The sequence below is a fragment of the Nicotiana tabacum genome, chromosome 4, assembly GCF_000715075.1.
Source record: "Nicotiana tabacum cultivar K326 chromosome 4, ASM71507v2, whole genome shotgun sequence".
Taxonomy (NCBI): domain Eukaryota; kingdom Viridiplantae; phylum Streptophyta; class Magnoliopsida; order Solanales; family Solanaceae; genus Nicotiana; species Nicotiana tabacum.
Window position 1 is genome coordinate 64493050 of NC_134083.1, and position 18181 is coordinate 64511230.

The window sequence follows — 18181 nt, forward strand, 5'->3', positions numbered from 1 at the left end:
ATATTCTACAGCATTAAGAGCGACGATCCGTTACAGAGAATTTGGCATTTATGTTCACCGTAACGTATTCATCAAAGATCCTCATAATTGACATTTAAGGAGGACATGATCTTAGGACTTCCTTCCCTAGAGATAGTTATAAATAGAGAGCTCAGCTATCATTGTAAAGGACACGAATTTTGTGGCTAAACTTACATTCTATTCTATACAAAGTTTTATATAATTTTACTTCTTGCCTTTTGATCTCACCATCGATGTGCCCGGAAACCGTGTTCACGGAATCATCATCTTTGCTATTTCATCTACATTCTAAAGCTAAGTATTGTGTATTCATTCAATTATTACATTATTTCAGGATCAAATTAGTTCACTTGTCTAGAAATCACATATAAATTCAATTGTATCTTTTACGGGTAAACAAAAAATTCTCTCCTTTGAAGATTATGATGCTTTGAGGGAGCAAATTTCAAAGGTTTGTGATTGCAATTTGAGTGGCCTATATTCAACGTACAACCATGATGTTACAGATTTTCTAAACTTTTAGTATTATTAATATATTATTGTTTGTTATTTATTGACTACGGGAGCGTTTTAAAAACAATCCTGTCTATGAAATCATTCCCCTTTTTTGGTTTGGTAATTTTATAACTGAGAGTTAACTTTGTACCTAACCTATTCTTATTTAGAAGCATTCAGGATATTTCTTGTTAAGTGAAATACATTAAGGATGCACGTAAAATTTGGAGTATGCTTCAGGGATGTTTGCTGTAAAAAAACTCTCACAAAAAAAAAAAAAAAAAAAAAACGTTTCCTTACAAGAAAAGTGCAAAAGTTAAGTTGCCTTGTGCATTAGTTTTTTTTTTTTTTTGTACTTACCATTTTTTGTATTAATCACCAGTAAACTTTACATATTCATAGCCAGCTTATAACTCAGCAGCTATCAAACTTACAAAATCTAAAGCCTACACTAACTGTCAATATCAGAACATAAAATATTGTACTATACTACTAATTCCAGTGGTGGCTCGTAAATTACATATGTAGGCTAACTCACGTGTAATACTATCAGCTTCTCTGCTTCTCTTTTCAAACAACCACACGTTCTTTTCTATCCAAATGGAGTGAGTTATCTCAGCATACACCATCCTAAAGACTTGTGCTCATTGTGTTTTACCCTTAGCGCATTGTACAACCAGTGCATATGTTATTCCCAATTATCCCTAGCAACATTCTGCCTTTGCAACAATTGCAGGATTCTATGCCACGACTCCTTGGCAAATCGACAGTTGACGAACAAGTGTTCCATGTTCTCATCATGGTATTGACATAAAGAGCACCTGGAATCTATGATAGTATAGTTATCAGTGGTAATACACTCCATTATCCATGCAACAAATCTCATAGGAAATCCCAGCTCTATCAGATCCTGCTAAAAAAAAACTCCACTCGACTGAATCATAGGCTTTTTGAAGATCAATCTTGATCATACATCTGTCAGAAATATATTTTCTTGTATATCCTTTACTAGCTCATGTGCTAGTATGATGTTATCAGCTATTCTCCTGCCTGGAATAAAACCAGCACGTGCCTCGCATATGACAGAGACAATGACTTGTTGTATCCTGGCTACTAGCACTTTAGATATGAGTTTATAAAGCATGGTGCAGCAGGAAATTGGTTTATAATCTTTGACTATATTAGGACTAGGTATCTTAGTCACCAATGTGAGAGTAGGCAGTTAATAGTTTTATTCAATTTTTCAATGATAAAGAAGTCTTTGACAGCTTGAGTAACTTCATCTTTAATGATCACCCATGCCTTCTTAAAGAAGTAGGCATTGTATCCATCAATTCATGGTACTTTATCACTATCAATATCACATAATCCAGTATAGATTTCTTGATCAGTAACCTCAGCACATAGAGCAACCGTTTGTTGTTGTGACAGACAGAACTGGTTCATTCCTCATAACTAGCATGTTTATAGCAGGAAGAGAATGGGCTGCTTATCCCATTAGTGACTTATAAAACTCAATGATCTCCTGCTTTATGGTGTCAGGGTGAGTAAGTTTATCACATGTGAGGGCCACAATTTCATTTAGCTGCTTCTTCTGACTTCTTTCTTTCATGACAACTGCAAAATACTTGGTGTTTGAATCACCAAGCCTAATCCATTTTGCTCTAGATTTCTGTTTCAATACACTTTCCTCTATGAGACTATTTTTCTAAATTCTGTAAGATGCTCCTTTCTTCTTCAAGCAGTGTATCATTACATGTTATATTGATCTTCTCCTGTATATTTTCTAATTCCACTCTAGCCTGTTCAATCTTTAAGCTAATAGTTCTGAATTGTTCACTATTCAAAGTTCTGAAATGTGGTCTTTGAGCCTTCAACATCATCCAAATATTCTTCATCTGGCAAGTAGCATATGATTGTCTCCAAATCCTTTTTATAATATAAATAAAACTATCATGCTCAACCCAGACATTAAAGAATCTAAATGGTACTTTGCCATGCTTTGGAGCTGAGTGTAATGTTAGTGTCATGGGAGAAGATCAGAAATAAATGGCAACCTATATTCAGTAGTCACATGATCCCACTCCATCATTTATTCAAAATTACCAAATACTTTGTCAAGCCTGCTACACTCTATCTGCACCATGTTGTTTGTTCGACCATGTGTAATACTCCCCTGTCCAAGGTAGTTCACTCAGTGATAGTAAAGTCACGCAATCAGCAAATTCCTGAATTTCTATATAGCTAATAGGATTACCCAAAAGTCTGTCATTAGGATACAATACATCATTAAAATCACCACATAGCAACCAAGGTTTGGTGATTCTTATTGTTAACTCCTTTACAGTTTCCCATAGTTGTTTCCTTTGTTCCAGAGTATTATATCCATAAATAGTTGTAATTTCACAGTCCATCACACGCAGCCTATCCTGTACTAGACAATGTATAAGTTGAGCTTATGTTCTCAACAATGTAACAATATACCATTGAGGATCCCATGTGAGCCACAATTTTCCATTTGGTGCATGTTGATAGTTTGTAAAAGGGTTCCACCCTGGGATTACATTCAGCATCACATTGCTTGTATTATATTTTTTGACTCTAGTTTCAACTATACTAGCTAACTTTATTTTCTGGCTACTAATATACTTCTTTAACTCTTTTTATTTGTATCTTTTATTTATACCTCTAATATTGCAGAAGAGACACTTCATTAGCAAGTCATATGACCCCTACCCTTATCAGGTGGTAGGGTGTTTACAACCAAACTTCTACCTTGCAATGGCTCAAAGGTATTTTTCACTGATATAGCTGATAGTGTTGGAAAATGTACCATATTCAGTTCAGGCATAGCTTCTGCAGTTTTACCCTTATCTACTGTTGCTTCCAAATTGTCCTTGTATTATTGTATAGGAGTTTGAAAATTGCCTTGCTTCTCTTGTGTATGAGCTCCAACAGTTATCTTCATATTTTCTCTGCCCTGTGGACCTTCTTTGCTCTGTTGAGGAAGAATGCCCTATGTCTGTTGCTGAGCTTGGTCCCCTGGTTGATTGGCATGATTGTCTCCTACATTCAATGGGCCTTTGGATCTCCACTCCATTGTTACCTTCTTAGGTTCTCTTCTCCTTACAAATTGCTTCACTTGCTGGTTGTTTGGTCGTTTCTCTATGCCATACATGTGCCCCACCACTAGACATTTCTGGCAATACTCAGATTTTCAGTCATATCTGACTAGTTGTTTAAATTGCCTGCCATTGGGATCCATAACTACTAACTGCAAAGGAAACTCATTAGTGATATTTACTTATTTTATCATCCGCGCAAAAGACACTCTAATTTTCTTTGCTGTACACTCATCTGCATAGATAGGAGTCCCAATTGCACTAGCCATTCTGCTTAAAGAATCATCACCCCAACAGTTCATAGGCAACTTAGGGAATTAGACCCACAAGGAAATTTCAGTAGGAAACTCCTCATTGAAATCAATGTCTGGTGTCCAAGGCTTTAAGATAATAGGTCTATTGTTGACCGTATATGACCCAGAGCAATAGACTTCATGCATGTCTACTTCAGTCTGAAATTTAATGATATAATAGCCCTCCTCATGTAGGTATAACTCAGGCTCAGCAAGATTTGTCCAATTCATACCAATATACCTCTTCATAGTGTTGTAACCAGGCACTTCCCCAATGATATAATCTATCACTGCACATCTCCATTTCTCCATCTCTAGATCAATTTCAGCTTTGTCTAATTGCACTACAATTTGGCCATCAATAATTTGTGGAGGTATGTAAGACAACGACATACCATTCTCAACTGCTATGTTCCACTGAAAGAGATTTGTCCAAGGTTTAGGATCCGCAGCTACTGACCCATCGAGCTTAGTAGTCTCCATAATCACTGTTCCATTAGCAACATGCACATGATTCACTGTTTAATTGCCAGTAATTAGTGCTCCCTTACTTGCATGTTGGATCTGGTTCTCTTCAGGGTTGTTGACTCCAGTTTCAATTGGAGGAGTGTTCAGATCTAGCCTTTTTTTTTTAACACTAGAGCTTGTCAATGAGGATCCCGCTTCACAAATCGTCATCACCATTGCAATTTCAATTTCCTGCACTAACTGTTTGTGAGAAGGTGTGCCTACTAATTGATCCTTATCATTTTCATCAGCTTGTATTAGAGCATCCACAAAGCTACCAAAGATAGTTATGGGGTTCTTCTTGGGCCTACCATGCCCTCGTCCCTGTCCCCGTCCTCTACCGTTCGCCATGGATGAGCACAGTCATCGCACGTTAACTATCATGTGCCGAGAGCATGAGCGAAGAGAGATGCAGAGCAAAACGAACACACATTAGATGTTTGTTTGTCCACTCGTCACATTTCATATTACATTATTTTAATCTTTCATTTTAAGCATATTCCTTGTAAATACAAAATGAATTTCAGATACCACATGTATAGACAAGTGTACATTAACTAGTAAAAGGAGACATCGTGTCAAGACAATACATCTTAATCACTTACCAGATAACACATGCATATTCTGAAAATAGTTATTTAGAGTAATTAATACTAAAACAGTACTCTTTCTATTTTAATTTAGATGATATATTTTTCTTATTGAGAGTCAATCTATATGAACTTTGAACAATATTTTAAAAAATATTTTTTTTATTGACATGAGAAAAATTGCAACTTATAGTACTTTTTGTATAGTTTTTGAATATCAAAATTTTAATTTTAAAATACTGAGTTGACTAATCCAATTTAGCTCAAATATTTAGTCCAATTGACTCTCGATAATCGAAATATGTCATCTAATTTGAAACAGAGGGAGCAATATATGTAATTTTTTTTACTCGAAAAAGTAAAAAGGAAATGAAAATAAGGGTAGAGCGGACTGAAAACTATTAGCCACCGTTTGGCCATAGATTTTGTCAAATTTTTCCCAAAATATGTTTGGCAAAACATGTTTGTTTATAGATTTTATCCATGTTTTGGCAGATTTTGAAAAACAAAATTTCCAACTCCTAAAACTAGCTCTAGATATGTTTTTGGCCCAAAATATCACTGTTTGATTTTTTAACAATTTCAAAGATTACCACAAATTTTTATATTTTATTAAAAAAATCCACCATCATTATGACTCAACTAACCACCAGCTAATTACTATTATTTTTTTTGACTGATGGATCTTGTAATATTACTGCAATTTGACGAATTATAGTGGCTAGTAATTGTGTTATTAGCAGTTGATATTAAAATATCAGGTTATAGTTTTAATATATTGTATTATGTAGTTCATTATAAAAATGATAATTTTATGCCAAACTTATCTATGTCCGGGACTATGGTTTGTGATAATGATATTGAATGGCATCGATGAAGGTTCTGCATATACAAGATTAGCAAGTTTGTTTATTTAGTATTGTTGGGTATTTTTGATAGTTTTTGGAACTTATGGGTATAAATCATACTTCATGCTTTTAAAAAAAAAGTGAATTATATTTTAAAAAATTATGTCCAAACAAATTTTCATCTTCAAATCAAACTTCACCCAAATTAAATTTTTTAAAACAAATTTGAGAACTTATGGCGAAATGCTAGCTAAGAAATTGTGTCGTGTAATAAATTGACAAATTACTTCCTCCATCGCAAAATGAATATCAACAATTCATGCCAAATAGTGGACTGTGACAAGAGGGGTTACTCTGATGGTAAGCAACTGCCACTTCCAACCAAGAGGTTATAAGTTCGAGTCACCCCAAGAGCAAGGTGGGGAGTTCTTGGAGGGGAAGGATGCCGAGAGTCTATTGGAAACAACCTCTCTACCTGTAAGGTCTGCGTACACACTACCCTTCCCATACCCCACTAGTGGGATTATATTGAGTTGTTGTTGTTGTTGTGTACATACTACCCCTACTAGTGGGATTATATTGAGTTGTTGTTGTTGTATGCCAAATAGTGGACTGGCAATTCTCTTAATTGTTTTTACGCATAAAAATTTTCAACCTTACAACATTTTAAAAATATTGGATCGATATGAATATAGAAGGAAAATAAAAAGCAGAATAAATGTGAACCACTTCTACTTTCTCCGTACAACTTTTGCTCCGGTTTAATGTAAAACTAAAATGTTACACCCACCCATGTTATAATTATTAAAATATTAACATTTCTCATTCGTCTCTGATCTACGTGCAAGGTCAAATAAAAACCTTCAATTAGGGGAGGAATGAAATGAGTTACTTATAATCCAAAGGACGAAACTGACTTCTGGGTTTCAGGGCCTTGAACAGTTCAGAAACAATTGAGTTTTGTACCGAAAATTAATGCGTTGACGAGAAAAAATGGTAGTCTTTCCTTTCCATATTATTTGGCTTTTTGTGAGTATTATATATTTAAGAATTTCTATTATTTAGAAAGTGAATTAATATTTTAGCCTAGACCATGAAAGAAAAGTGAATATTTTGAAACGAAAAACATATTATTCAGGTAGAATAACAATATATACATGAACATTAAATTAAAGAAGGAAGAACTTTATCCGAAGGAAAAACTTTATTTCGAGTGATTTGGAAAAACAGAAAAGACGTATTCCTTTACATTAGAATTTAAAAGTGAGGAGAAATTGAACGATGTGGTCTGTTTATTTTTTCTTGGGACGATGTGGTCTGTTTATTCAAGGGATTATTACAAAAATAGTCACTTAAATTCACACTTTGTTTTTTTAGTCGATATATAAATTATGTACTAATTATATATTATATGTCTATAAATTATTTTTAGTTTAAAACATATATATAAGTCTTTAATTATTATTTTTTCAAGTTATGTTGAAACAACGCGTCTCTGAAACAGTGGCGATGTGAGCACATTTTTTTTCAAACGTAAAAGTGAAAAATAAAAGGAGAAAATATATTTACTATGATATGATTAGAGTCGCAGCCAAATTTGATAAACTTAAAAAATATTGACCGTGGACTTGGATCCTTGACATTTTCTTGACTTGGTTGCTTCCTCCTTCCATCCCTCTAATCCCTAACTACTGTACTCACCACTCATCAGTATCAAAAATCACTCATATAAATACAATTACTAAAAAGCTCATTCCACACTTGTGCAGCCTCAACACGTTTTGTTTCTGATTTCTCTTTCTCTTTCTCTTCTTTTTCTTGGACTTCTCTTCCACCCCCTTTGAATATTCCCTTCGCTTAATTGCTCGTCTATTTATATAAAGAATAATCTAAGAAAGTAGTCTTGATCTGCAACTTTCTCCGACACCCCAAAAGCAGAATCGAAGTGATCTCAGCTAAAAAGAAAAATGAAGGTTAGCATTTCTCTCTCTGATTTCTGCATATACTTTCTGTTTCTTTTTTCATCAATTAGCTAAAGTTACCTTTTCAAGAATTCTTATTCTCAAGAAATATTAAAATTTAGTATCAAAACTCTGTTTGCGCAATTTATACAAAGTATATACTACCTGCTTACTATTGGCTTGTTGATTTCTACGACCGGGCGATTCTCAGTGGATACTGAAATTATCTGTAGAAATATGTTTTTGATAAGTTGATTGAGTTTTATTGGATCTTTAATCTCTAAACTTTTGATTCTTCTTCTTTTACAGAAAGTAGTACTGAAGTTGGAGTATTTCGATGAGAAAGTCAAGCAAAAGGCCATGAAAAAAGTCTCTGGTCTTGAAGGTAAAATTACACGCTACGTATTTAATACTATTTCCTACAGAAATCCTGAATTTTCTAGAAGGCCAGATCCTAAAATTGTAAAGTTTCTCAAATTTGTTTTGTTTGTTCTCTGAATTTTTATTGCAGGGGTTGAATCAATTGCAATAGACACAAAGGATAAGAAGTTAACAATAACAGGAAACGTAGATCCAGTTTCACTAGTTTCCAAATTGAGGAAGCTGTGTCACACTGATATACTATCAGTTGGACCAGCAAAAGAGCCAGAGAAGAAAAAGGATGAGGGGGGCAAAAAAGATGAGGGAGGCAAGAAAGAAGAAGGCAAAAAAGACGACGGAAAAAAAGGAGGAGATGACAAAAAGGGAGGAGACGACAAGAAGAAAGATGGGAAAGATGATTCTCATCCTGTAATGAAGGCTTTCCCAGCTCCTATGTATTATTACCATTATCAGCAACCTTATCAACATTATCAGCCTCCTGTTCCTGCTTATTATCACCAGCGAAGTGTCGAAGAGGATCCTAATTCCTGTGTTATCTGCTGAGTTTTTAATGTTAAGTCGTTATATCTAATATTGGATTCAATTGGATTCAATTCATATCTATTACAGTACTATATATTTCTGTGAGTTTTGAGAGATTATAGAGTAGTAATTAAGAAACAAATATCTTGTACAAACCTTTTCTTTTCTTTACCCCTCTCTAACATTTTTGTTGTGCTTCAATAATTTTGTTTGTTTATTTTAAGTAAACGGACGGGCATTTGGATTTATTAGAACATCTTTAGTAATAAATCAGTGGGTGTGGAGCTCGAAATTGATGCACCTATTGGAATATTTTGTTTGATATATCTGTAAATTTCAGCAAAAAGATTGTTATCAAAGTTAAGTTTTGGTATTCGAAATTCACTAGCCATACTAATTTAGGTTAGTCGGGGCCGGCGCGTTTAGTCCTTTTTAATTGTTAAAGAGACAATTTCATGCCAAAAAATCGAAATCTCTTATTAATAATACATCAAGCGTTATCATTCTATCTCACACTTTGGTGTTTCAAAGTTAAGTACATTTTAAGACACCGTAAAATTGAATCTTCTCTACTGTTTTGGTACAGTAAAACAGTACGGAAGAAACAATACAATTTGAATTGGCCACGGAATTCAGCTCCTATCTAGTCAATTAGTGTTTTCTAGAATTGTGTCCACAGGAGACTTTTCAGTGCTATTTGTTGATCTTAATGCCATATATGTTTTAAAAAGGAAAACATTGAAATTTAGTCGCCAACTCTGACAAATTATTGTTATGTGTAATTAGAATGGACTAGTTAATGTAACACCCAAAAAAATTAATCACCATAATTATTTTTGCGGTGTTCCAAAATTCAAATGGGGGAGTTTTTTTTACGGAAAAGGGTCATCAATGCCCCTAACCTATTGAAAATGGCTCAAAAATGCCCCCAGTTAACCTTTGGGACCAAAAATACCCTCAACATTTTTTTTTGGGATCAAATCTGCCCCTGAGATTTAACAGACTAGTCAGGATCAAATTTACCCTTTAAAAGATACCCGACCCGACCCGCTGACCCAGAATACACATAACCCATTTAACTAAAACCTAAAAACAAGATACTATTCATCAGCAAAACATAATCTCCTGATATCTTTGCATAAAAATTTGTTCTTTTGTGATAGAATGTCCAAAAATTTTGTTTCCTCTCAAAGCTCAACCAATTGAGTAGATGTAATTGCGGACAAGTTATGAGTCAATTTACGACCAAAACTCCTATTAATTTATGAAGTAATATTTTTGCCGAGAAAGTAATTATCTGCTATTGATTAAGAACTTATCTGCTATTGACATGGCCTGAAGCTTAGTTAGTGCCATTACCCAAGGAAACTGTTGAAATATAAAGAAACAACTGAATAATACTAAAATGCTGAAATATATATAAAAAAATTAAAAAATATTAAACTGCTGAAAATCACCATAGAAGAGTCATCGTCATGACATCAAGTTCACCACAAAAGCAAAGTCATTGCCGTAACTGATTCGACACAAATATATTTTTGTTAGAATCAGTAAAACCATTGGCGTAACTGATTCATCACAAAAACAACAAACGATAATCAGTTTACATGTCTATAAGTCTATTAATATTACATAACATCATCGCAACCAGCAAAATAATTTAACTTCTAATTGTCCTAAAGCATGGCCCTTTTAGCTTTCAGTTTTGTAATTCTTCTTTCCTTTTCTTCTACCAATTGGTTTGAGGGCTGCTTTTCCTTCCCAAGTGATCTTTTTTGGGGAATATGGCAGATTAGAGGGTAAATATACACCATTTTCATCTCCCATGAAATTGATCTTCCCGGTACCAGTAGGATTTTGCAGCAGTTGCCTTTGTTTAAGCCTAGTGTTAGCTTCAGAAATCACCTTGGGCATCAGAGTTGGATCATATTCACACCTAATCTCGTCAACATCATAAAATTGTGTGTTAGCTTCAGACTGAAAGGTCGAATCATATTCATGTTGACTTGAGTGACTAGAAGATTGATTAGAAGACATATTTAATCCAGGAACAGGAATGAATACAAATTCTGAATCTTGGGAATCTTGAGGTGCTTTCATATGAATAACTTCTAGTGATTGAGAAGTTTCTTCATAAGACAGATTGTGCTTTCCTTTGACCTACATAATTTGAAATTTAAGTTAGGTATTTGAAATGTGTTATTATTAATTTAGAATGGGAATATAAAATCATCTTACTATTGGACATCTTCTGATGTTATGTCTTGGTGCACTACAATAACCGCATGTCACGCGAAGCCCTTTTTTTGAAGCTGACCATATCCCCTCTCTTTTCCTAGCTTCGTCCTTTTCTCTTGTTCTTTTCACCCTTGGTCTACCAACCATTTTAGCTAAAGGCGGTGGCTCCATGGCATGATGTGGCTCTACTTTCTATAATTTTTCACCTCTAACAGGTTGCACCTTATGCTTATAAACCAGCATATAAGCCTCTTTAGAGTACCACCAATGTACCCCAGTCAGTAGATCAACCTTTTAATGAATCAGTGCTTTGATGGCATGAGGACATGGGATCTCATACAAATCCCATGTCCTACATGTACACTTCTTCAGCAATAAGTTGACTGTGTGCCTATCTACACCCTCTGTTACTTTATACCCATTATCTCCATTAAATATAACTTTGCACCCTTGTGCAATGTGCTTGTAGTCCTTAAACAACCTCATTGCAAGTGGACTGATATCTTCTTTCCAATTTCTAGCTTCATCTTCATGCTCCCTGATCATATTCATTACCTTTGCAAAACAATTACAAAATAGTCACATAATAACATTTAACTCAATTAATAAACCTGAAAATTAATGATAGATTTTCTATCACCTTGATCCTAATATCCTCTAGCATCTTTATGATAGATTTTGACCTGGCTTCCAGAATCCAAAAATTGAAGGATTCTGTGAAATTGTTATCCACCATATTATTCTTGCATTTTGTGTCAAAGTACGCTCTACACCAACTTTGAGGTGGATACCACAATAGGTCTTTGACAGCTTGTTCAGACGAAGAACCCAAATTCTTTAGTTGATCCTTAAAATCTTCATCATATGTGCTCCAAGCACACCACCACAACATCTTCCTCATCTCCCCACCCCTCTTGTTTTTTTTTGCCCAGTTAGCTTCAATGTGTCTTACACAAAATCTGTGATTTGCTTTAGGAACTATTACAGAAATAGCATCCAACAACCCCTGCAATAGTTAAAAAATGGAGTAGCGAAAAAGAAATTAAATTTATGAATAAGGACCTCATTTAAAGCAAATAAGGAAGACATAATAGTAAAAATATACCTTTTGCATATCTAAGATAAAGGTCACCCTTTCACCGTCCTTCAAGTCTAATAAAATCTTTAGCATCTCCACAAACCAACTCTATGTCCTATTGGTTTCTTTATCCACCACCGCCCAAGCAATTGGATAGAAATGATTCACAGAATCTTGTCCAACAGCCACCAATAGCTGCCCCTTGCTTTTTCCTTTTAAAAATGTGCCATCCAACCCTATAAAAGGTCTCAAACCATTTTTAAAGCCATATTTTATAGCTTGGAAGCACATATACATCCTAAGGAATCTTCTTTTACCTTCTGACAATGCTTCCTTGGATATATTTACCACCACATTAGAACCAACATTGCTCTCTCTCAATTCTTGTGTGTATGCCTCTAATCTATTGTAGTCATCCACGTAACTCCCCTCCAATTTCTCCAATACAATACTCTTAACTTTTTTCATTTTTGACTTGCTAACATTGAGCTTGAATTCTCCTTCCAAGTCTCCTTTCATATCTTTGATCTTATACTTAGGATTATTCTGAATTTTTCTCTTAAAGTAATGTGCTAAAGTTTTGGAATCACCTCAACGATTCTGATAAACTGGATCACAATCGTGATTTTGGTTCAAAGTCTTGATCTTAAAAGTTTGGCTTTGCCCATCCTTAGAAATAAAGCACCTAAAAGGACATCCAGTATCACATTTATAGCTAAGTCTTTTTGTATCACTCTTTTTTAATTTAGACCTTTAGAATTAGCAACTGTATAAAACCCAATAATTCTTCTAGCTTCAGGTATATCTTTAAAGGTCATGCCTTTTTCCAACTCTTTGTACATGTCTAATTTTTTATTGACTTCTTTAGTCCTTTCCTTTCTAAACATCTCCAACTCCTCACTGTAATAATCACTAGATACAAGTTCATCACCTTCCTCTTCCTCAGAACTATCACAATCAATTCCAGCAGCTATAGAGCCAATGTAAGTTTCACTATGATGAATTATACTAAGATCCAAGTCCACATTTTCTTGCATTCTTCAGAAGCCAGCACATGCAAGCCAAAAAAGAAAGTAAATATGTACCACAAATTAAAAAAATTAGAATCTAACGACATTTAACAAACAATACGACCACAAACGAATAAATAACCCCCAACCCTAGTTTAATAACCCTTTAAAAGCTTCAACCAACATAAATAAAGTAAAAAAAAATGCATTAGAAGGACAAGTTGTAGATACCCAAAAATTTCAAACCCAAAAAAATTCATACAAAACAGTAAAAAAAACTCACCTTTGACTTTGGATATGAATCTTCAAGAGAATATATCCTTGAAATTACTATGTAGATTTGCTCCAACAATCGACTTCACACACAAGAATGGAGTCTAAGACATGAAAGAAGAGAGGAATATTTTGCTGAAGAATAGTCTCTTGTTTTTAGGTTTTAGTTAAATAAGTTATGTATATTCTGGGTTAGCGGGTCGGGTCGGGTATCTTTTAAAGGGTAAATTTGACCCTGACTGATTTGTTAAATCTCAGGGGCAGATTTGAGCCCAAAAAAAAACGTTGTGGATATTTTTGGTCTCAAAGATTAACTGGGGGTATTTTTGAGCCATTTTCAATAGGTTAGGGGCATTGACCCTTTTCCGTTTTCTTTATGTCCTAGGGAGTAGGGTCCAGGATCAATGCGACACAATTTATGTAACGCTAAAGGCAAAATTTAGCCTGGACTACTACTTTGAGAACTCACCTAGTACTTTGACAGAGTTTTCAAATAACAGTAAAACGTCATTTTAGATAAAAACCATACAATTATTTGAGAATAAAATGTCAGCTCTAGAGGAAAACTGTGGGATTATTGACCTCAGAATTTGTGATAAAAATAATTAGGAGTGACATAGACGGCTATTTTGTGAAGCATTTAAAGATTATCTATTAAATAGATTTCTGGAACATTCCCTATAGGCGGCATTTGAAGAAATGTTCCGTAGGCAACTGTTGCAACAACAATATGTAACTTTTGCCTGCCACAAAAAGCCAATTTATGTAAATAAAATATAAGAAAAACATGTCTCAATCAATTCTGAGAAAATCCTGTTGTAACAAGTTGTTTTGGGAGATTGAAGAACAAAGTTAAATAATATGAGGGTCACTGTATAATTCAAGGTCAGCAGAGCTAATCCGAAACCATTACAAATTCAATCGATAATGACAAACGTCGTATTATTATTTTAAGAAAAAATGAATAAAATTCGAAGTCCTCCTCTCAAAATTTGTTCACTTTCTTTTTGGTTAGGTGTGCCAAATTTTGATGCCTTATGCTAACACTCTCTTTGATATTATCGGTTAAAGCTTAGTGACAAAACCAACAGTTCTTGCTTGACAGTTTTGTGTGATGCACAAGGTAAGCAACAGTAAACTTTAATACCATTAAGATTATAATAATACATGGAATACTAATTAATGAGCTATTTTATTGGGTATTATCACTTTTAGCCCGCACAATAAATTATTTATATTCGTTAGCCGAAAAAGTATATATAAAATGTGTATAATTTTTGTATATAACATACATAATGTATATATATACAAAAAAAAAAAAAATTCGACAACTATTTTAAGGGTGCCTATACAATGTCATTTTTTCTATTTTTTTAATTTGTTATTGGGCTTTCGTATTGTAATAAATATGGATATGCGCCATATATCATTTTAAAATGTAATTTATTTTAAATTGCATAAAGATTTATTTCTAATAATACCCTTAGCTTTTATTAGATCACGTCATCCAATCTATTTATTTATTTATTTATTTTTCCTATTACATGTTATTAAAAGCAAAAAGAATACAAAAATAATAGCAAAAACTGCGCTCCCAAGCAATTGAAATTACTCTAATTAATAGTTAGAGAAATACAATCAAAGAAATAATATATAGCAGAAGTTAATAGAAAATGTATTTAATGTATGTGATTTTGCTTCCAACTTCTTAATCTAATTTCTTCTTTCATGGTTCTTTTTTATAAATAATTTTTCTATTAGGTGGAGGATTAAAGGAAGAAAATGAAAGACAGACATAATAAAAATTAAATCCATGCGTATTGTGTGGAAGACTTTTTCCTTAATATTAAACGTTAAACCTTGATTTTTTTACGTTAATTATTTGATGGTGGATAGTGAAAAAATTTCCTGTCAGGACCGAAACGGACGTAATTATCGACAAATGACAAAATCTAATATATAATGCTCTATACATCTGACTTTCTCCTTCCTGACTATTGTGTTTGATAGCTTAACTTTAATAAAAATATATTTGAATTAAAAAAAGAAAGTTGAATATAATCAAGAAGATCAGACCCTTAAGGAATAGACCGTTTCTATTATATCTGTAGGTTAATGTAAGAAGTACCTCTTTCGGAATCCTAAAAGCTTTCCAATTACGGTTGTCAATTAATCCGTTTTAACTTCCTGTTAGTAGTTCTTTTTTCCATATGTGACTCCATCTAGTTTTAGTGTGCAATTAAGTTAATTATAGATTATAAAACATGCCAAGAGGAGAAACTAATGAAGAATTAACCATATGATAATCTGTCCCTAAATTTTTGTCACCACTTATCCTGTTATCCATCAATAAGCAGGAAAGAAAATCCTGGGATAGTATTAACAAATATTCAATGAGTAGTAGTAGTTTACATATTTTTCTCTCTTAATTGCTCCACCTATTTTCTTCATCATCAACACCATCTTCAGCCCACATATCAACCCAATTCTTCTGAGCTTGTTCCAACCCAAGAAATGACCCCTCTTTTTCAGCATCCCAACTAGCAGACAATGTCCCATAAGCAATTCCAAGTGTTGAAGCTCCAAATGTGATTAACGTTGTCAAGAATGGTAACCAAACTGGCACATCCCACAATTGTTGTTGCTTTACTATATCCAAAACCTGGAGCAGAGCGACACCGCCTACCATTGGAGCTCCCACGTAAAACAACATCCTTCCTATAATTCTTTCCCACACTGCCGACGGAATTTTTTCGTCGTTATCGTCATTGTTGTTATTATTATTCCTTCTGTTATTTCTTTGGGAGGTGTCGAGTTTTCCGTTTTGCTTTTGTGTTTCAGCTGGTACATTGCCGAAGCCTTTTGCTTCGGCGTGTAATTTCCATGTATTTCTGTGGAGGTTTGGAGTACTGTATATGTTTTTATGGAAAAGGATTGGGATTTTTTGATTCGATGGAAATGAGTTTGTAATTGAGAGAGATGAGTTTTGAAGACCTGTGAGAGTTTCCATAGCTATTTTAATTTGGTCATATTTCTCATGGAGTCGTGTTCTTTGTAAATGCAACGAGTAGTAGTAGTCTTATCCGAATAGATGAATGGTTGTGCCTCAATCTTTACTTTTTGTTATCATTCTTGCTTATTATTGATGGATATTTTGAAGATATTTGTCTTATCTTTCCTTTTTTCCATATAAATGACATCTAACTATCTTAAATTATAAACAGAGTTGCAAAATTTTGATATCATTCACACATCATAATATTTTTTAGGCATTGAAAACAAATAGCCGACCAGATTTAATGTTTACTTTTTCTATCCGGTATACATAGATTATACATTAATTACACAATTATATATACATTATACATGGATTATATACATCAGTCGGTTACTTTTAATTTAAGAGATTAAGTAAGAGGCTATTTGGGTTAATTCAACTATTTTTTATCCAACTTAATTAATGATGTTGTAAGCTAATTTATCTGGTTCATTAAGTATGGACATGGTAGACAGATATAGCCATTGACAAATGTAGCAACTTAATGGGCCTAGTTCTCATAGCTAGTGGGCTTCTGAGCCCAATCACGTGCTCAACTATTTCATAGGAGCTAATAAAGTCATTGCTAAAATTACCTGGCATTAAAATTGTAGTTATGAAAGAAAGAAGACATTTGGGATTGCGATGTGTCCAAAGTCCTATTTATTGGAGCCAAAGTGTGAAGGATACTGTATTCTTCAATGAAGACTGAAGTTGTTACTTTGTCTAGAGAAATGAGAGCCACATTAAAGATGGACAAACGACACTTGCATGCTTTCGAGTTAGAATTAACAAAGCTAAATATCTATAGTGTTTCTATACCATTTGTTGCTTATCTTTCTGTAAATCTCACCGTACATGAGAGTTCTACTCTGACTACTAACACGATGCATAGTTCCAATGTTACAGAATTGTTTTTTGTGAACTCACAAAGTTTAAAGAATTGGGGTTGTCCAATTTTAACTTAGGATTTGAGGAGGTAAGGCTTTTAATTTATTCATCTCCTTCTCGTATTTCACTTATGGATCTAAATTTACGGGAAAGTGTCAAGGTGTGAATGTCTAAACCCAACCACAAGGGTGGTATTAACTTAAAAAAGAAAAAGGAGTCCTATTAAATAGCCAACAAAGGAATAATCGATCTACTTAACAATTAACATCAATACGAGTTCAATGTTAATGAATGCATATTGACAATTTTATGGGGAGGCATGGACTTCATCGATCTATACCAACACTCCGCGTCCACTATAATGACAAGAATGTCCTCAATAATGTTTAAGGGTAAAACAAATGGGTTAATGTTAATGCATAAGTTTCTCCTAAACTAGTCTTTGATTTTCAGTTACAAATTAAATCTCGTGTATTGTCTTACAGTAATTGCATCAATGAGAATAATAATTAACTCCAAAATTATTATTCTCATTTGAATCACTCAACTAATCCATTGGTGGAACGTAAAATTTAGATTTTCTTAAATCTTCATCACCTCTTTTGGCAGTTTGTTAAGAAATACTCTATTATAATTGGGAAAGGACAGAGGCGCCAATTTTTAATTACTTAAATCAATGACGAATGATTTGATTACAAAGGCCCCGTGGACGTTACTTAATTAAGGTGGATGTGTTATTGGGCCCTCCAGTTTCTGATTTTGATTAAATTACTGGCATAATCTTGGCAGACGTCTACAATCTATTTGTCACCAACTTCTTGATTTTGTGGATGGAAAGGCGACAAGTAGTTTATATGGAAATACTATGGTGGACAACTTAACACTTCTTATTAATCAGGAAAAAGTAAAACTAG

General features: G+C 33.8%; 2 protein-coding genes across 2 annotated transcripts; one reads left to right on the forward strand and one right to left on the reverse strand.

Moving 5' to 3' along the window:
• Window positions 1-7632: 7632 nt before the first annotated feature.
• LOC107806307 (heavy metal-associated isoprenylated plant protein 39-like) lies at window positions 7633-8911 on the forward strand. The gene is made up of 3 exons (XM_016630443.2): window positions 7633-7849; window positions 8147-8222; window positions 8349-8911. The coding sequence occupies exons 1-3, from the start codon at window positions 7844-7846 to the stop codon at window positions 8759-8761; spliced, it is 495 nt and encodes a 164-aa protein (XP_016485929.2). The 5' UTR covers window positions 7633-7843; the 3' UTR covers window positions 8762-8911.
• Window positions 8912-15691: 6780 nt separating this feature from the next.
• LOC107806308 (uncharacterized protein PAM68-like) lies at window positions 15692-16437 on the reverse strand. Its single transcript, XM_016630444.2, has one exon. The coding sequence runs from the start codon at window positions 16347-16349 to the stop codon at window positions 15765-15767; it is 585 nt and encodes a 194-aa protein (XP_016485930.2). The 5' UTR covers window positions 16350-16437; the 3' UTR covers window positions 15692-15764.
• Window positions 16438-18181: the final 1744 nt, after the last annotated feature.

Coding starts and splice junctions, on each gene's coding strand:
- LOC107806307 (XM_016630443.2), top strand. Junction 8,223..8,348: donor AAAAGTCTCTGGTCTTGAAG/GTAAAATTACAC, acceptor TTTTTATTGCAG/GGGTTGAATCAATTGCAATA.
- LOC107806308 (XM_016630444.2), bottom strand. CDS start 16,349: ATGGAAACTCTCACAGGTCTTCAAAACTCATCTCTCTCAATTACAAAC.